This window comes from Rhinichthys klamathensis, unplaced genomic scaffold (assembly GCF_029890125.1).
Source record: "Rhinichthys klamathensis goyatoka isolate OS25496 unplaced genomic scaffold, OSU_Roscu_1.1 h1tg000760l_1, whole genome shotgun sequence".
Taxonomy (NCBI): Eukaryota; Metazoa; Chordata; class Actinopteri; order Cypriniformes; family Leuciscidae; genus Rhinichthys; species Rhinichthys klamathensis.
Window position 1 is genome coordinate 234,431 of NW_026607164.1, and position 21,189 is coordinate 255,619.

At 39.9% G+C, this 21,189-nt stretch overlaps 1 protein-coding gene across 2 annotated transcripts in view; it reads left to right on the top strand.

Annotated features, from left to right (window-relative positions):
• nlgn2a (neuroligin 2a) overlaps positions 1–21,189 on the top strand; it is a 229,095-nt gene that overhangs the window by 114,891 nt on the left and 93,015 nt on the right. For both annotated transcript variants that reach the window (XM_056242851.1, XM_056242852.1), the window contains one exon: positions 17,488–17,637. In XM_056242851.1, coding sequence (XP_056098826.1) covers positions 17,488–17,637 — 150 coding nt within the window. The remainder of the gene's footprint in view (positions 1–17,487; positions 17,638–21,189) is intronic.

The window sequence follows — 21,189 nt, forward strand, 5'->3', positions numbered from 1 at the left end:
TTGCGGTTTCTCCCATTCATAAGTAATAGGAGTGACCCTTCTTTCTATATCTATAGACTTTGGTAATATATCCGAATACCGAGGCTGCGTCCGAAATCGCATATTATCTTGAGTAGGTACTTATTTTAAATAAGTAATTACTTCACGGCCGCTAAAAAAAGTACGTTCTATATAGTATGAATGTGTGTAGTATGAATGTAATCCGGACGTACTACATTCGACAAGTTGTCATTATCATGTGACCTACCAGCATCAGTTGCGTCGATTCACTGTCATTCACAAATCTTCTCCCGTGGCCTCATGGGACAGTAAAGTGTCCATCAGAATCTCACCGGAAGAAGTTGTAATCAAAATTATTCAACCCCCATTGCAAATAAGTTTTATTGGCAAAATTAACAGACTTTCAGCTGTTTGCAATGAACAAATCAAACATAAGTAATTGAAATAGCTCAACATAGCAAATGTTTCAAGTGGTTTCCCTAAATTCAACTGAAAATGACTTCTGCAGTTTTAAAATGATTTATCTCCCTGAATAGGATCCCTCACAACAGCACAAATCTGCAAAACAGGTGTTGTCTCAAACACACCTGATGCAACTAATCAAGGGCTTCATTAGTAGCACCAGGTGTGCTTGAGCTAGAACACATGAAATCTCTGAACTGACTAGGTTTGTTGACTGTCACGTTTGACTGCATGTTATAAATAAGGCCAAGTCAAAAGAATGGTCCAAAAAGTTAAGAGAAGATATCATCGCCCTTCACAAACAAGGAACAGGATACAAAAAGATAGCGAAGGCACTAAATGTTCCTAGAGACTCCGTTGGAAGCATAGTTCGCAAGTTCAAAGTTACAGGGACAGTGGTTACACTACCTGGACGGGGCAGAAAAAGGAAGCTATCAACGGCTGCAACCAGATTTCTGAGAAGGCAGGTTCAGAAAACCCCTCGAGTGACTGCAAATGACCTGCAGCAAGACTTGGTGACAACAGGCACTGGGGTTTCAGCTGCACAGTAAAGGCCCTTGCACACTGAGTCCGAGATTTTCGTATGCGTTTTTTCGCATTCGTGATTCGGTGGCTCTGAATTGTCAAAACACCATTCAAACTGCTTGCTACGGATGCGAAAAATACAGAAAATCAAACCCGATCCGATTTTTTTTATGACGGACGTAAGTTTCGGAGGCAGTGTGCAAGCGTGATTGACATAACGTGAGGTCGTATTTATTTTTTAACGTGCGAAAAATTCGGACGCGAATTTCGGACTCAGGGCCCTATTTTAACGATCTGAAACGCAAGTGTCAAAGCGTAAAGCGCAAGTAACTTTGTGGGCGGATCCCGGCGCTGTTGCTATTTTCCCGGCGGGATAAATGCCTCTTGCGCCTGGCGCAAATCTAAAAGGGGTTGGTCTGAAGTAGCTTCATTATTCATAGGTGTGGTTTGGGCGTAACGTGAAATAAACCAATCAGAGCGTCATCTCACATTCCCTTTAAGAGCAGGCGCGCTTGTTCTAAAGCGGATTCCTATTATAACGGCGGATTTGCCAGGCGCGCGCCAGGAGCGGTTCACAGCCGAGGAGAGCGACGTTCTCGTCAGGGCCGTAAAACACAGAGAAGTGACATTGGGGATGGAGAAAGCCACCCAAATTAACTTCTGTTAAACAGGCGTATGATAATTTGGGTAAATGTGTAAGCTACATGTATGCTTTTATAATAAATTGTCTATCTATCTATATATCTATCTATCGTAATAATGTATGATTTGCAAAAATGAAAACTGCTGCTTAGATGAGAGAATCAAAGTGTATGCGCGTTGTGCACACGCTACATTGATTATGGCCAAGCATGCGCCCTTAAAATAGCATAATGAACAACGCGCAACGCGCCACTGACTTTAGACTAGTTTTTTTCTGGTCAGTGGCGCAATTGTTTTATAGAACAGCAAAATAGCATGAGGGAAAGTTTGCGCCGGAACACGCCTCCTCTTTGCGCTGAACCGCCCCGGGGAGCGCAAGTGTATTTCTTAGTTAACCGACGTGCGTCTGTGGAGGGAAAAGTCCGCTTTGCGCGGGTGCAAAATAGGAATGATACATGCGTCAGTGTACAAAGTCATTTGCGCCGAGTGCAAGATAGGGCCCTCAGTGTGCAAGGGCCTTAAGACGCGTTCAGTACTAAACTCATGCCATAACTCCAAGACTACACCACTACTGAGTCTGACCCAAAAGCACAAGAAAAGTCGGCTCCAATTTGCTCAAAATCATATAAATAAGCCACAGAAGTTTTGGGATGTTCGGTGGAGCGATGAAACAAAACTTGGAAATGTTTTGCCCTATGGATCAGCGGTGTGTCTGAAGGAAGAAGAATGAAGCATATGCGGAAAAGAGCCCTCTGTCTACAGTTCAGCGTGGTGGTGCTCGTGATGCTCTGCGGCTGCTTTACGTCCTCTGGCACTGGAAACCAGCAATCCTAGGAGAAAACGTCATCCCGTCAGTGAGGAAGCTGAAGCTTGGCCGTCATTGGACCTTCCAACAGGACAATGATCCCAAGCATACCTCACATTCCACCAAGACTTGGTTCCAGAAGAAGTCCTCGAAGATCCTACAGTGGCATCACAGTCACCTGACTCGAACCCCATAGAAAATCTCTGGTGGGATGTGAAGAATATTCCTGAACTGGAGGCCATTGCTCCTGAGGACCGGGCTCAGATTCCACAGGAACGCTGCCAGAAGCTGGTGTCTGGTTCTACATCTCGGTCATAACAGCAAAAAGGGTTTTCTACTAAGTACTAAAGATGCTTGCCATGAATAATTTTGAGACTGCAGAAGTCATTAAAAGTGAATTTAGGGAAACCACTTGAAACATTTGTTGTGTTGAGCTATTTCAATTACTTATGTTTAATTTGTTCATTGCAAACAGCTGGAAGTCTGTAAATCTGCCAATAAACCTGATTTTCAGTGGCGGTTGAATAATTTCAACTGTATAGGGAAGATTTCGGAAAAACAGTATACCCGGATACACAACTGTTTTTAACATTGATAATAATAAGAAATGTTTCTTGAGAAGCAAATCAGCACATTAGACTGATTTCTGAAGGATCATGTGACACTGAAGACTGGAGTAATGATGCGGAAAATACAGCTTTGATCACAGGAGTAAATTACATTTTAAAATGTATTTAAATACAAAGATGATTTTGAATTATTTCACAATATGTCTGTATTTTTGATCAAATTAATGCAGCCTGCCCTTGAAGAACAGAAGAGCTTTCTTTCAAAAACAAATCTTTCCGACACTAAACTTTTGAACGGTAGTGTACAATTTGATCATACTGAATATACTTTGTAGACCATAGAAAAGGCCATACTTGCTGACCACTAACTGCTACAGACACGGATAAATAAGAATTCGGCATAAGCTCACAGTTTACTGCTAAATTTCAATAAAGCTGTATCGTTTAGAAGTTGTTCTGTTCTTCACTGGTTCCTGAACAAGTCTTTCATGGATGGCTACCCTGATTTACAAACTGATTAGCACAAACAAAACTAGTGCGTCTGCAGCAATCAGTGTCTGATTGGTTGAGGGAATCAACACGCTTCAACCAGACTGCAGCAGCACAACTTTGTGTAGTTCAGCAGAACAAAACTAGATTGTTTTTGTCAACACACAACACCACAGAGATTCATTTTGGTTTCTGGGTTGGTCACAAAGCATTACCTAACATAAATATCTATATCTATATATACATATATATATATATATATATATATATATATATACACACACAATGTCATATCTTTACTTCTCGCCACAATTTGCTGGCCATTAACTTTACCTAACATAAATATCAAAAAAAAAATATATATATATATATATATATATATATACAAACTACAAAGGTTTGGAGTCTGTGATATTTTTTAAATGTTCTCTCATGCTTAGCAAGGCTGCATTTATTTGATCCAAAATACAGTAAAACTGTAATATTGTGAAATATATTAACAATTTAAAATAATTGTTTTCTATTTTAATGTCTTATAAACTGTAATTTATCCATGTGATCAAAACTGATTTTTCAGAATCGATATGCCAGTCTTCAGTGTCACATGATCCTTAAGAAATCACTCTAATATGCAGATTTTCTGATTATTATTATAAATGTTGGAAACAGTTGTGCTCATTTTTTCAGGATTCTTTGATGTCTTCATTGACACTTTTGATGAATTTAATATCACCCTGCTGAATAAAAGTATTAATTTCTTTAAAAAAAAATAAAAAGTACAATCTTACTGACCCCTTCTTTTCAATGTTAGAGAATGTGAGTTTTAATTTAAATCTGTAAAAAAATATTGTTATTATAATATTATCTATATATAATCTGTTAAACAAATATTTATGACAAATATTAATTATGTTTCTTCTTTATGAATTTTAATGTTACAAAGCCGTCTTATATGTCAAATTCTATGTCTCATGTCATGACCCCTTTAAGTAGTTTTAATGATAAGGCAACATTTATAATTTTCATTTTTTTAAGTTCAAGTTTTTCATCTAATATTTTATTTCAAATACGGAAAACATTTTAAATAATTTTAGATTTAGTTGTAGTTAACAATAACACTGGTGAAAAGACCTGAAGTGCCGTTAGGGTTATTCAGAGAATGATAAATTGACAGCAAATGCAAATCTGTTCAAGCGGGATGATCTCACAGCGTATAGATATGCTTGTTTTATTTACTTAAAACATATTTACTAGGCACCAGATTTAGGCCCAATTGATAATATTCTCAATATTTTTTGATATTAAACATCTAAACCTTATACTGCTCAATATATAGCAAAATGATTATGCATTGAATTCAGGCTATATAATAAGTGTCATAGTTTAAGCGGAGACTCGTGAAAACGAACTTTTGTTGACACTGGTGATGAGATGTTGTGTAACCTCTACAGTGTTCAGACCTGCACACACATTCATCATTAGCACTGTAGTGCCACAAAACTGCCGACACACTCCTGCTAGCAATAGATTTGCTGTCGCCCTGAACTCACACATACACACACACACACACACACGTGCACACAGTTCCCGTTGGGTTTGATTGTCTGACACAGACTGTGCACTTGCGTGTGTGTGCGTGCGTCCCTGCGTGTGTGTGTGTGTGTGTGTGTGTGTGTGTGTGTGTGTGTGTGTGTGTGTGTGTGTGTGTGTGTGTGTGTGTGTGTGTGTGTGTGTGTGTGTGTGTGTGTGTGTGTGTGTGTGTGTGTGTGTGTGTGTGTGTGTGTGTGTGTGTGTGTGAGTGACTGTGTGTGTGTGTGTATGTTCGCGCACTCATGCTGTGTCTGATGAAGGTGCTGAGCTTGAATCACCAAGAGAGCGATCCGTCATGTTCTCCTGCACTTTGGTTACTCTCTCTCTCTCTCTCTCTCTCTCTCTCTCTCTCTCTCTCTCTCTCTCTCTCTCTCTCTCTCTCTCTCTCTCTCTCTCTCCTCTCTCTCTCTCTCTCTCTCCCCCTTTCTCGGTTTTTCTAAACAAATTTTCAATCTCTTTTCAAGGACAGATTGTGGTCCTGCAAGACCAACTTACTGCAATTTTAATTCATTTTATTTATTTTTATTTTAAGCAATTCTAAGTAGAAATGATATCCCAAATGATACATTGAGTTGAAATTGTGAGATATAAAATCACAAATGTAAGAGATAAAGTTGCAGTTATGAGATTGGACACACCATATACATTTCATTTGTAAGGCACTCAATCTTTAAAAACAAAACGATTAAAAACAATACTTTAATAATTTATTTGCTAAATTGCAAAATGCAATCTTTAGCACATGTCAAAATTAATATTATTGTCATACTGTTATAATACCTTCACTTGTAGCATTTACAATGATCAATTTATTTGTTTTTATTTTTTATGTTTGATGTATGTGTTATGTATAGTAACACACAATAGTTAATATCCTCCATTTATCAGTTATCAGCTATGAAAATAATTATCAGCTTATTTGTATAATTGAACAGAATTTTAATTTCATGCGTCCTGCGTTTCCCTGTCCTACTCACACTGTACTCCTTTCCTCATCTACATATGAGTGTGTGTGTGTGTGTGTGTGCGAGTGTCTGTGAGTCTGTCTGAACTGTGTCTGAGTGTGTGTGTGTGTGTGTGTGTGTGTGTGTGTGTGTGTGTGTGTGTGTGTGTGTGTGTGTGTGTGTGTGTGTGTGTGTGTGTGCGAGTTTGCGAGTGTCTGAACTGTGTGTGTGTGTGTGTCCGTCCTTGTCCGTCCGTGTGTGTGTGTGTGTGTGTGTGTGTGTGTGTGTGTGCGAGTGTCTGTGAGTCTGTCAGAACTGTGTGTGTGTGTGTGTGCGTGCGTGCGTGCGTGCGTGTGTGTGTGTGTGTGTGGTGTATTTGCCCTGTAGGCATTGATGTGTGCTGACGTCTAACTATTCGCATGTTCTGTTTGATTAGCATTAGTGCCGTACCTCCATGATCCCTCGTCCCGAGTGCTGAGCCTCACAGCACCACAACACACACACACACACACACACACACACACATCACCTACACATTACAGTTCAAAACAAGATCTACTGCTTGCTCTTTTTCTAGGGTAGGGGATATTAGCCGAAAAAAATCTATCGAGAGAGAACAAAAGTGTTGAACTGGAAAAATGTATAAATGGCCTGGCAGGAACATTAAAGGCAGAAATAACAGAATAAAAGGAGAGAATCACTTACTGTATCTAGACAATCGTTACAGTAGAGAGAGAGAAAGAGAGGAATGTCCTACTTCTGTCAGATCTCTGTGTAAGAGAGCAGGTTAGAGGAGTGGGAGGGAAAGAGAGAGAGAGGGAGCTAGTGTTGATCAAATCCCAGTGACACTTTAATAGAATAATTCATGTTTGTATTCCAGCAGTGAGCTGTTCAATAGACATTTTCAAAGAGGGAAACAACAGTGTACTCACAACATCTCTAACATTCAAATGTATTGATTAGGAATAAATAAGCTGGGGCGCAACTAGAGATATTGTGTTGCTCCCACGCTTGGCATCGCTCATTCCTTCAGGCTTTCTTTTATTATTCTCAAAAGACCCCTTATGAATTATAGAGATGTTCCAGCTCTCTCTGAAGGACATACTGTGAACATGGCGTACTGATTTGTATAGTACATTATTAAAAGTGATAATACAGTTTTTTTTACAGTCAAATTTTAGAAATCAGCTTTGTAATATGGGATGTTTGATGTTAGATTCTTTTATTTTATATTATTATTATAGTTTTAAAAGTCATAAAATGAATTTACATTAAAAACATTTAATATAAATTATGTAAAGAAATTCATATATAGGCACTTTTATTTGCCTATAAAATTAATTTGTAGCATCATTCTAGCAGCTTTTAGTTAAAAAACGTATAGAATATATATATATATATATTATATATATATATATACACTGAACAAAATTATAAATGCAACACTTTTGTTTTTGCCCCCATTTATTTGAGCTGAACTCAAAGATCTAAGACTTTTTCTTTATGTATTAAAAAAGGCCTATTTCTCTCAAATATTGTTCACAAATCTGTCTAAATCTGTGTTAGTGAGCACTTGTCCTTTGCCGAGATAATCCATCCACCTCACAGGTGTGGCATATCAAGATGCTGATTGGACAGCAAGATTATTGCACAGGTGTGCCTTAGGCTGGCCACAATAAAAGGCCACTCTAAAATGTGCAGTTTTACTGTATTGGGGGGGTCCTGTGGGGTCCGGGGGGGATTGTGGCCTGTGGAATGTTGGTCCACTCTTCTTCAATGGCTGTGCGAAGTTGCTGGATATTGGCAGGACCTGGGACACGCTGTCGTATACGCCGATCCAGAGCATCCCAAACACATTAATTCATGCTGACTGCAGGAATGTCCACCAGAGCTGTTGCCGGGTGAATTGAATGTTAATTTCTCTACCATAAGCCGTCTCCAAAGGTGTTTCAGAGAATTTGGCAGTACATCCAACCGGCCTCAACCGCAGACCACGTGTAACCACACCAGCCCAGGACCTCCACATCCAGCATTTTCACCTGGTCTGAGACCAGCCACCCGGACAGCTGCTGCAACAATCGGTTTGCATAACCAAAGAATTTCTGCACAAACTGTCAGAGACCGTCTCAGGGAAGCTCATCTGCATGCTCGTCGTCCTCATCAGAGTCTCGACCTGACTGCAGTTCGTCGTCGTAAGCAACTTGAGTGGGCAAATGCTCACATTCGATGGCGTCTGGCACTTTGGAGAGGTGTTCTCTTCACGGATGAATCCCGGTTTTCACTGTACAGGGCAGATGGCAGACAGCGTGTATGGCGTAATGTGGGTGAGTGGTTTGCTGATGTCAACGTTGTGGTTCGAGCGGCCCATGGTGGCGGTGGGGTTATGGTATGGGCAGGCGTATGTTATGGACAAAGAACACAGGTGCATTTTATTGATGGCATTTTGAATGCACAGAGATACCGTGACGAGATCCTGAGGCCCATTGTTGTGCCATTCATCCACGACCATCACCTCATGTTGCAGCATGATAATGCACGGCCCCATGTTGCTAGGATCTGTACACAATCCCTGGAAGCTGAAAGCATCCCAGTTCTTGCATGGCCAGCATACTCACCGGACATGTCACCCATTGAGCATGTTTGAGATGCTCTGGATCGGCGTATACGACAGCGTGTCCCAGGTCCTGACAATATCCAGCAACTTCGCACAGCCATTGAAGAGGAGTGGACCAACATTCCACAGGCCACAATCCCCCCCCCCCCCCCCGACCCCACAGGACCCCCCCCCCCCCAAATACAGTAAAACTGCACATTTTAGAGTGGCCTTTTATTGTGGCCAGCCTAAGGCACACCTGTGCAATAATCATTCTGTCTAATCAGCATCTTGATATGTCACACCTGTGAAGTGGATGGATTATCTCGGCAAAGGACAAGTGCTCACTAACACAGATTTAGAAAGATTTGTGAACAATATTTGAGAGAAATAGGCCTTTTGTGTACAAAGAAAAAGTCTTAGATCTTTGAGTTCAGCTCATGAAAAATGGGGGCAAAAACAAAAGTGTTGCATTTATAATTGTGTTCAGTGTGTGTGTGTGTATATATATATATATATATATATTGTAACAATGTTAAAGAATCAGGGAAGGAAGAGGCGGGAACAGGCAAACTTTTAAAGACTTTAATTGATAAATAAACACAAATCGAAAGTAAAGGCTGCAGAATGAAAGTCTTTATATTGCCAATCGTTTGTCATGATAAAGACCGTTTAACCAACAGCACATAAAGACAAGTTTTCTCTGAAACCTTTGTTTCCTTGAATCCTGAGAGTAAATGGACGTGTGCTCCAATCACAGGCTTGAAGAAGACGCTGTGTTTTCTCTGCTTCAGCGCTCTCAGACAGCAGAACTCTTCTTCACAGCGGTTCTCTGTGATCTAAATGAGACGAGGACAGAGATAGGTCTAATGAACCTCGTCCAGTCAAGCGGCCCGCCATTTAGATTCCCCACAATTCACTGACAATTACACGGGGCAAGTTATGGAGAAAGAGGAGACAGGGACTTAACAAGGTTAAATTAGGATACCCTCTCCACACACACACACATTCACACACATTCCCACAACCACTGCCAGGAGAGTCCAGTCTATTACTGTTGGTCTCGCCATTATCCTGAAATAAACAAGAGTGAGGGTTTAAAGGAGAAGGAGAAAAGAGGGAGTGGGGGGGGGGGGGGAGCAGAGTGAGGGGGAAAAAATAATGAGCAAGAAAGAAATTGAAAAACGATGTGCTTTTTTTTAGTTCGTGTGTGGTCGATTCGGGTGTGTGTGTATGGTTGTTGTTCACGGCTGAACTACTTCTACGCGTCTAGATCTCAATAATTGATCCTCTTTAAATAAAAACAAATCAAGTCAGCTCAATTTAAGCGTGCCATTTCGGAAGCCCTGTAAGAAGTCAAGGAGAGAGAGAGAGAGAGAGAGAGAGAGAGAGAGAGAGAGAGAGAGAGAGAGAGAGAGAGAGAGAGAGAGAGAGAGAGAGAGAGAGAGAGAGAGAGAGGTATCAGAGTGATGGTATGAGAAAGATTTAAAGGTATAGTTCAAAAAGTATTTTAGTAGGAGTCTGTCTAGGAAGTTCATTGTAACCACATCTGTCAAGCTCCAAAAAATTACCAAAAATCAAAGTAACATAAATGTGGTCCATATGATTTGTGCTCTATATTCCAATTCAAATATATTTTGAAGAATGTTGGTAGCAAACAGTTGCAATAGCCATTGACTTCTATAGTATTTTTTTTTTGTATTTATTAAGTCAATGACTATCATCAACTGTCTGATTACCAACATTCTTCAAAAAATATCTTCTTTTTTGTTCAACAGAAGAAAGAACCTGAAATGATGACAGACTTTTCATTTTTGGGTGAACTATCCCTTTAAATTTTAGGTCCATTCCTCACAAATGCTATAGTTTGACTTCGGTAGAATGAGAGTCAAAATCTGCTATAGACACTAGTAAGTTTTTATTTTATTAACATAAAGGACAATTCCGTTGCAAAATGAACCTAGGGGTTAATAACACATGGGTACTGAGTCGACCGTTCTCTGGGATGTGTTTTCATGATAATCGAATGTACCCAGTTTTATCTCGAAGCGAACCACAGATTAGCTTATAACACTAGTATATAGGGCATAGACTAAGTAAAAATAAAAATCGCTAGTTAATACCACTAACAAGGCTCAAAATAGCCCCACACTAACACGGTAGCATAATGAGGGTCCCTACCTGCAAACCGAAGCATTGAGAACTTTGTAAGTGTACAGACAGTTTAATGAGAAGATACTTTATAAAGACAGTACACTTCGCGTATACAGGCAGGAGCCGTCTTTGGAAAACAGTCTCGACTAGTCAAACCACGAACGTTCAGCCTTTCATCCGGACCGTATTGACTTGTCTGGTTGATCTTTTACTGGATATAATTTTGAGTAATTAAATGGTATAATACGGTGCTGCAGCTGTCCACCTCCAAGGAGATGGATGTTCTGAGCATCGAGTTGGGGGAAATTGAGTTTTTGGAGTTTATAACTTCCATGTCTGGGCCTTCCAGTCTTTCCCGATCTCCACTAATACAATTCGAGATCGTGGATCAAACCCTTTCAGCTCGGTTTTTCAGCTCTCAAAATATACATTTTAATAAAGGGGGCTGAAAGAGCTTGGGTATGGGCGGATGCCAAAGGCAGAACAGATGCTTTTCCAGCTATCAGTCCTGTCACAGCTTAAGGCTCCCCTTGAGGCTCGGCATTACCCTCCAGGCTGGTTAGAACTACTAATGGCACTGGTGGGTAAGGCGTAAATGGGGAGCTGCTGGGCGGAGCAGCCCCAGCCATTAACAAACTCCTTGTACAGGATAGAGTGTCGTTTCCTGTGCTCCCCCTCAGAAAGATTGGGGACCGGGATGGCATTCTCAACCGAAGCCTTCAGACGCCACTGGTGTCAGACCTCTGAGGGCAGCCCCGACCGGGGTGGAGCGGTGTACACCTCAGTATACGGTGCCCACTCCACCTCGGTGCCCTCAGTCAAGTCAAGTCACATTTATTTATATAGTGCTTTTTACAATACAGATTGTTTCAATAACAGGAAAATAATGCAACAAAGTTTGTTTCCAGAAAAAAAGGAAAAAAAAATTGTTGTAAAAAAGTTATTAATTTAGTTCATTTATATATATATATAGCCGCTCTGGAGAAAACTGTGATGTCACCGTCCAGCTCAGCTCAGTTCTCATATAATGGTGTCAATGCAGGCAGATCAATATTATTGTTAAATATTAAATTAAAGGGATACTTCAGGATTTAGCATTAAGCTTTGTGTTAGTAGAAAACCTGTAGTATTTTCGAATTACCGTGCTTTCCACCCTCATATCCCCCTGAGACGAGAGATTTATGTATTTTTTGTCTGGAAAAAATCCTCCGATGGATTTTTTGGCCAGAGGCTAAAGACTACAGCCAGTAGTAGGGGCTGTCCCGCATGTTCTCAACCAGCCCATAGAGGGTGGGATCTCACTCACAGAATGTACACATAGTGTCAGACATCTTTTTTTGGAAGCTAAGCTAAGCTAGCAGGCTCTTGTTCTGTGGAGAAAGCTGAGTAGTAGGGGTTACCATCCTCTTTTTCCCGGACATGTCAGGCCGCCGATGTCCGGGATTCAGCTTTTGCTTTCTGCAGTCGCCATTCATTGTTTACATGCACACCTTTTGTTTCAATCTAACTGAATTCATTCCGATTGGTGAATCTGGATGTAGTGTTTACATGAGCGCTAAACAAGTGATCGGTTGATGTGCGTTTTAACATTGCTAAGAAAATTCCCGCTCCTCCGTGAGAGATACAAGACCGGTGCGTCTCACAGGTGTCGCTCATCGGTAATCACGCCACCGGCCTCGCGCCGTTCTCCCGCGGCCCTCAGTCTCGTCCTGCTCGCCACAGTAAACACGATGAATGGCGACCGTAGAACGCAAAAGCCGAATCCCGGACATTTTGGGCGATCTCGAAACACATTTTTGGGCAGACTCATCACGGAGACTCACTAGTAGCCTAGACTTGTTGTTTAACTTCTGCGCTCTGTTACCGGTAGGCGTGGCCTCCTAGGGCAGCGAAGCAAGTGCATTCTGGGAGTTGTTATCTTTCATCCACATAAGCCAAAAATACATTTTCTGTCTTTTCTCGGTCTAGAAAGCTCCAAATTCAAAAATAATTTGACATTTCTTCTACATAAATGACCCATTTTAAATACACATTCATCTTTCCAGAGGTGAAGTATCCCTTTAAATGTTAAATTTAATGTCCCCAACTAAGCAAGCCAAAAGCCAATGGCAACAAAGGTGAAAATCAAGTTCAATTTTTACCAGGAAAAGAGGGGGGTTTATTGTCTCTATAACACAAATATTTTATTTAAACCCATGAAAATGTAGATCCTGTTGTAAATAATAGTGAAAAATCACTTTTTAAACTGTTGTTCCATTATTGTATTACCCCCTTAGCAGATTTTGACTGATTAATTATTGATTACTGATGATTATATTGCACAAGTCATGTGAATAACTTTTATAGGGCTTTTTTTTTTTTTGCGGAGCTTGACAGACATGAAGCTTGACCAAGAACTGTAAAAGAGGAGTGTGAAAATACTCCTTGCATGTTCCACAAAAAAATATAAAAGCATATAAGTGAGTAAATAATGACAGAAATTTCATTTTAAGTACATTTTTAAATAGAGATAAGATGGAGGAGGATAATGTGAAGACTGATAAATAATGGAAAGGAAAGAGGAATGAGTGAAAACAAAAGTGAAAAGAAGTGATGGAGTCCATAAATCTAAATGTTGGAGATCAAAAATACGATGAATAGTTGTCTTGTTTCTGTGGATGTATGATGAGGACGTCGGGATGAGGGGATAAGGAGGTCTTTATTCCACCCTTCTCTCTCTTCTTCTCTATATTTGATCCCCTCCCTCCCTCTTCAGTATCAGGAATGTGATTCAGGATTCTTCTGTCTTGAACTCTCGCTCACACACACACACACACACACACACACACACACACACATGCATTAGTCGATGTCTAGTGTAGTTGTGTAGATGGCATGCGGGTGAAGAAATGATAGAACTTTCTGAAGGGCTTTTGCATGAGAATGTTTGATATATAATAATGAATGGTGTTTTGCTGTATATGTGCATTTACAGACTAAATGAAGTATTCATATATGTATCTCTACTACAGACTCCATGTACATTGGAGCAATATATCTCTCTGTCTGAGTGCTCTTTATGATATTGATCCTTGTGTAAGAGACTCTGACTCCGTCTTGATTGTCAGTCTCTTGAATGCCCTGTTTTCTGCTCTTTCAAACCCACACCAAAAGCTCCCTCCTATAATCTCTCTCTCTCTCTCTCTCTCTCTCTCTCTCTCTCTCTCTCTCTCTCTCTCTCTCTCTCTCTCTCTCTCTCTCTCTCTCTCTCTCTCTCCTTCATTCTTTCCATCTTTCATTCAGTGTAATGCTTCACAGACTAGAAAATCAGCTGTGAAAGTTAACTCTTGCTTTACCGTCTGCAAAAATAGCAATAATCTCAGGTGATCCTCTAGAAAAGCATGACAGAAAGGCAATTTTTTGCCATTTATGGAACCATATTGTATTGTGAAACATTTTATATATTGAGATATATATATATATATATATATATATATATATATATATATATATATATATATTGCCGATGATTAAAATTTTTACCGTATGCAGGAATCGTTCCTAAGGCTCTATCCATCCTTCCATCCATCCATCCGTATGTCTATCTATCCATCCATATGTCTATCCATCCATCCATCTATCTATCCATCTTTCTTTCTTTCTTTCTTTCTTTCTTTCTTTCTTTCTTTCTTTCTTTCTTTCTTTCTTTCTTTCTATCTACTGTATCTATCTATCCATCCAGCCAGCCATCCATCCATCCATCTGTATGTTTATCTATCTATCCATCTATCTATCTATCATCTTTCTTTCTTTCTATCTACTGTATCTATCTATCCATCCATCCAGCCATCCATCCATCCATCCATCTGTATGTCTATCTACCCATCCATCATCCATCCATCCATATGTCTGTCTGTCTATCTATCTATCTATCTATCTATCTATCTATCTATCATCTTTCTTTCTTTCTATCTACTGTATCCATCCATCCATCCATCCGTATGTCGTTTTATCCATCCATCCATCCATCCTCTTTCTTTCTGTCAGTCTATAGTGTCTGTAAATAAAAAATTCTGTACAAAACAACAAAAACCAACAAATTTAACATGTACATGTTCTAAAAAGCAAAACTTTTGTCAAATTTGCTCTAAACACAAAATGTCCGAGCACTAGCTCTGCTGGCGTTTGGTAGCCAGCCCATCGGGCCGGACTGTCTCAAGTGAGGAATACGCCATTGTGTTTTAGCACCAGTTTAATTGGATGCGGGTGACAGGAGAATGGAGGAAGGAATTGTCTATGTGGCTGTGTCTAATGGATTCAGAGCTAATTAAGTTCACACAAGAGATAGAGGCTTCCCACCATCAGAGGGACGTAATGGCACAATGTGTGTGTGTGTGTTTGTGGGTTCACCACCCGCACGCATGTGAACGCGCTGAGCAGTAAACACAAGTTTGTTTCTAATCACACCATTGTCTCCATTCTGCATGAGAGCATCACAGGTGAGCAGAAACTCCTGTGGGCCTTTCTATCTGAGTGTGTGTGTGTGTGTTTCTTTGTTTTGTTTTTTGTTTTTTGGATTATTCCCTTTCACGCCCTCTCCTATTTTCCCTCAATATCAGCCCCTGTTTCCTCCCTTCTAATCTCCGTGTCTTTCTTCCTCTCCCTCCGTTTCTCAGTGTGCACACAGACCTACTCGCCCTCGCTTTGTTCGCCCATTTTATGGTGTGTTTGTGGTGTTTTTATCTGAGGACGCGAGGACAACAGGGGGCCTAATAAAAGAACAGGATGTTTTGGTGGTTTTAAGAAAGAACATATTTAGACTTGAAATGAATATATTAAAAGTGTTAGAGTGAGAAAGGGGGGGAAAGAGCAAAAACAGGTCTGAAATGCACACAGGTCTACAGTAGAGATGGAGAGTTTGAAAGACGTCTCCTGCTGGGCAAAATTAACACCTGTCAATCAATACACAGAGGTAAATAAGAAAATGTAATTGGAGAGTTAATAAAAACTTACTAGTGAAAATATGAGCAGCAAATTCATAATGTGTCGTCTTGTTTTTGTGATCGGTGCAGTTCTAAAGTATGGAGACTTCAATTTGATACTGTAGATGGTAATATCTATCTATTTATTATCTATCCATCTGTCTGTCTGCTGTTCTATTTATCATTCTTTCATTCTATCTATATTGTTCTTTCTATCTATCTTTAGTATATCTATCTATCTATTTATCTGTCTATCATCTATCTGTCTGCTGTTTTATTTCTATTTTCTATTATCATTCTATCCACCCATCCATCCATCGGTTTTCTATCTATCTATCTATCTATCTATCTATCTATCTATCTATCTATCTATCTATCTATCTATCTATCTATCTATCTATCTATCTATCTATCTATCTATCTCGGTTTTCTATCTGTCTGTCTGTCTGTCTTTCTATCTATCTATCTATCTATCTATCTATCTATCTATCTATCTATCTATCTATCTATCTATCTATCTATCTATCTATCTATCTATCTATCTATCTATCTATCTATCTATCTATCTATCTATCTATCTATCTATCTATCTATCATCGTCTGTCTGTGTGTCTGTCATTATATTTATCATTATATCTTGATATTGTATTTTCTATCTATCTGTGTCGTTTATCTATCATTATATAGCGTTGTTCAATCATTCTATCTATATCTATATTGTTCTTTATATCTATGTTTAGTCTATCTATCCTTTCTATTTGTCAGTCAGTCTGTCTGTCTATCTATATATCTATCTATCTATCTATCCATCCATCTCTGTCTGTCGTTCTATTGTTCCATCTATCGTTCTATCTATCTCTCTATCTATCGTTCAATCATTTTATCATTCGATCTATCTTTCTCTATTGTTTTTTTTCTATCTATCTTTCTTTAGTTTTATCTATGTATAGTTTTATTTATCAGAATGTGTCTGATTAATGTTTTCACAGATGCAGTTTCACTGAAAGACGGAGACGCTCATCGCTCAATCATTCATTTCATTTTATTTTGGAAAAGTGTTCTGGTTTGACCGTGATTGAAATAAATGTGTGTATCAAGTGAAACTTGGAATCACATATGTCAAAAGTGTGTGCATGTGACAGCAACTGTGTGTCTGTCCAGTCATGTATGATAGCACATGTCTGTGTGTGTTTTATGCGCGAATAAGTCAGAAATCCTTCTTGACGGACCGTCTGTTTGATGCTCTACTTTAGAAACGCTTTAGATTCGTGTGTGTGTGTGTGTGTGTGTGTTCACTGATGCTGCATCTCTGAGCACCTGACTTTATCAGTTTATCTGCTTTAATGAAATCGACTGAGATTCAGGTGGTGATTGAAGGTGTCAAGGGGTTCGAAAAGTGAACGTATGTGTGTCTGTGTAATAGATCTCCATGGCAACAGTCAATGGGAGCGAGTCACTTTGATGGAATGGCCTCTGTTGGGTAGATTGGGAAATCAAATTCAGGCAGTTACTATAGCGACGCTCCATTGCAGCTGCGTCTGCATCTGTCTCGGTGTGTGTGAGTGTGTGTATGTGTTGTTATGTCTTAAAGAGTAAGAGCTTATTAGTGTCAAAAGTGACCTAACGACCAGCTATTTACTCTCAAACAAAGGATCTCAGATAAAAATCATGTAGCTTCACAAAGTGACTCAAATCTTTCTGTAGTTTTCGCTTACACAACCCTGTCTTTCTCCTCGTTGTGACTTTTTTTCAGACATCCGTGACCGCAGGAAGAAACCTGTCATGCTGTTTATTCACGGTGGCTCTTATATGGAAGGAACCGGAAACATGTTTGATGCCAGCGTGCTTGCGGCATATGGCAATGTCATTGTAGTCACCATGAACTATAGGCTGGGAGTTCTGGGTAAGTGCACTTCAATTTCTTCCCCATTAACTCTTCATGCAGGTCTGGAAGCACACGAGGACATTTAAGGAGGATCATTTAGGGTGTGTTCACACTTGTAGTTCGGTTATCTTGGTTGTAAATAATACATTTCGGGTGTGTTCACACTTGTCATGTTTGGTTAGATTAAAACGAACTTTGGTGCGATTGCTCTGTTTGTGCGGCTCATTTGAATAAGTGTGAACGCTGATATCTGAACCCTGCTGCCACCAAACAAGAGGACCGAGACGCTGAAAAGATGAGTCTCAGTCCACTTTCAAACGAATTCTGGGCGGTTCGACTGAAATATGAACGCAACACGGACCAAAGACGTGTAAACGAACCAAAAACAGGATGTGATGTCACAAGATGTGACCCTAAAAGACCAGAATGCTCAAGCACACCTGTTTTTCTCATCATAGTCATGATGTTGCCCATCACAGTTCGGTACAGGCATCAGAAGTGTGTGTGACGAAATGATTCTTGTCGCTATTTTGACTCCTTTACACATTTTATAAGCTCTTCGCGAGTTCTCAGAGTTCGTTTGGAAGAGGACCGAGACTCATCTTTTAGTGTTTAGTGGCACCAGGGTTCGGATGGAAACGCTCACAGTTATTGAAATGAACCGCACTAACAGAGCAATCGCACCAGGGTTCGTTTTAATCCAACCAAACATGCCAAGTGTGAACACATCCTTTGTGATTATCTACGATCAGGCTATACTCTTATTTATGTATTTATGTACTTTTTTAAATCATGTGTGCACACATCTTTGGGATTCAGTTTAGTGAATCAGTTCATTGGGACTGTTCATGTGAATCAAGTGGTTTGTGATGTTTGAATCAGTTCATTGGGACTGTTCATGTGAATCAAGTGGTTCATGATGTGTGAATCAATTCATGTGCAACAAGCATAACATTTGTCTAAACGAACCAATTCACTGATTCATTTGAGGGAAAATGTACCACTGTGGATAGTACGGGCGATGACTAGAAATTATTGAGGGAATGAGATGGGGAAATATATAGCCTGGTTAAAACCAGACCATTCTCAGTTGTAACTGAGTTATGGTCTGGCAAAGCTTCATAGACAAATCATTTCCAGAGGGGCGTCACCAACGGACGTCGCGGATAGACCTAAACCCAATCAGAGCGATGAAGGAGATGACGTATGCAGAGCGGCAGAAACATCTCCGAGTGTTGTTCTTTGCTCGGTTTTTAACAAAAAGGAAACGTTCAAATCGCTTAAAACAGATTGGCAAATAGCTGATTGGAACGAGTGATGTTCGACGGCGGCATCCATCTTTGTAATGTAGGCTACAAAATCTGCTTCAAAATCCCAGCGCTGTCGTCATCGTGTAAAGCCCGCCCCAACGTTTCTGATTGGTGCCGCGATTTCGGCGGATTGGAAATGGGCTTGAATGAGCTCTTTGCCAGACTAACTTTCAGAGCAAATCTAAATTTGCCGGAAGTTGTCTTGGTTTTCCCAGGCTAGGAAATATATTGATTTGAACCCGGTATATTATGGCTTGCGCATTAACTGGCAAGGCAATGTTTTCAACTACAACATTAATGTGGGGTCACTTTTAGCAGCCTGGTCAAGATAGTTAACTTTTAGTTAATGGTTAAATCTGGGTGAATTGCGTCATTGATCTTCTATAGAAAAAAGCATCACCGAATCCCACAGTGCACCAACTACAGGCTAAAGGTCAATTTCTGCTTAATTGCTCTTAATATATGAGTCACTTAAAGTGAATCCTGGATCAGAATAGCTCTTCGGGGAACCTACCTTCTATTGTCATTAGTCAGAGTTTCTTCATTAGTTTTGACCGCAAAGCTGAATGCGAATAGTTAGGGAAGTCGTCAGGGGTAATATGAGGTCTTGCAAGAGCGTTTTTGAGTTGTAAGCGCTAAATCCTTTCTCATTTCCTCTCTATCTCTCTTTCTTTTATTATTTTACAAGAGTAAAATATTGAAGAGTGATATATTCATGCAGATTAGCGTTGGCTCTGACAGTTTTATTGGGCCATGGCAGTTAGAAATATATTTGTCCATTTCTTACTTTAACACTGCCCAGAGCGGGGATAAGGCGGCCTTTAGACTTGTGCTTAATCTAAAAATTAAAAAAGCGAAAAGGGAATAAAAAAGAAAGGCACTTGCGCTGTTCAAAGCATTACTACTAAAGTGCAAAATAGTTGGTGCCAGCTTGTATTGGTAATGCACCCAGATCCAGCTGAAGGGACACAGGCTGACTCAGTTCTTCGAAGGCCCTGGGAGTGGCTTTCTCTGGCGTATTAGTGCCTTATGTACTTGGATTCGAAGCTTAGCGCAGATAGTGAAGCTTAGACATGTCAGCCTCTCGGCTCAGTTCTTTCTGCCATGCAAAAGAGAGTGCTTATATTTGTTTGTGAATGTCTTTCTCTCCCTGTCTGTTTGTCTTCTCATATACTCAAGACTTTCCCCCTCTAGATATAATGCTAAGCGCAAGGAATTTCAAATTGAGGCAGAGAGAGAGAGAGAGTATGCGTTTCTAAATTATTGATGAAAAATGTCTTTCTGGTGTGATGAGCAGTGAAGACGCAGTGGCCTCAGCGGCGACCTGTTAATTCAAAGATCCCCTGGTATGCTATTTTAAAGGCTCTTGATTTGGTTTTGGAGTCTCCTACAATAGGGTCACATGCATCCAAGGTCAAAAAAGACTTTGATTTTCTCATAATATACATTGTACATCACCGCATTTCTCAAAGATTCAGTCTCTCTAAACCACTCCTTTCTGAGAGTTTACTCTGCTCTGATTGGTCAGACGGTCTAGTCTGTTGTGATTGATCTATTATGCTCTTTTAAAGGTTCTTGGTTTTGTTTTAGAGCCTCCTACAATAGGTTTACATGCATCCGAGGTCAAAAAACACGATGGCGTCAGATTTTTCCATATCGATTCCCGCACGAGTCCTCGTTCTTTTGAAGTGCATCACAGTGGATTCTCAGCGCTGAAAACAGCGTCTTCTCGACATGAACAACACGAACCAAACTCTTCCAGTCTCAGCTACAACTACAGTGTTTGAGGTCAAAGCAGACGCTGTTCACGGACAGCCAACGAAGACCATAGACTGGCTTTATGCAAATGAGTTGCATTGTAACGTAGTTTTATAACAGGAAGTGAGACTGGAATAACTAACGACTCATTTCGTCAGTGCAGAATCGATTCTTTCTTTTATTTAGTTAATTTTATTTATCATGCAACTTTGCAGACCTTTTACATTCACAAACAGCTATATCACACAGGTCATATTAAAAAACCAATAGGGGCACAAACTCACTGTGGAACTTTTTTGTATGTAGTGTTGAGAAATCTGAATTTCTCTTCAGTTTAGCAAATCACTCATGCAAATTTGGTTCACTTCATGCAAATCAAGTGGGTATCTTTTTGTGAAACAGTTTGTGTAAATTAGGTGATTCTCATTGTATAATAACTTTTTGTCTGAACAAACAGATTCACTAAAATCCATCACCGATTCATGTGAAGCTAATCTTTTTT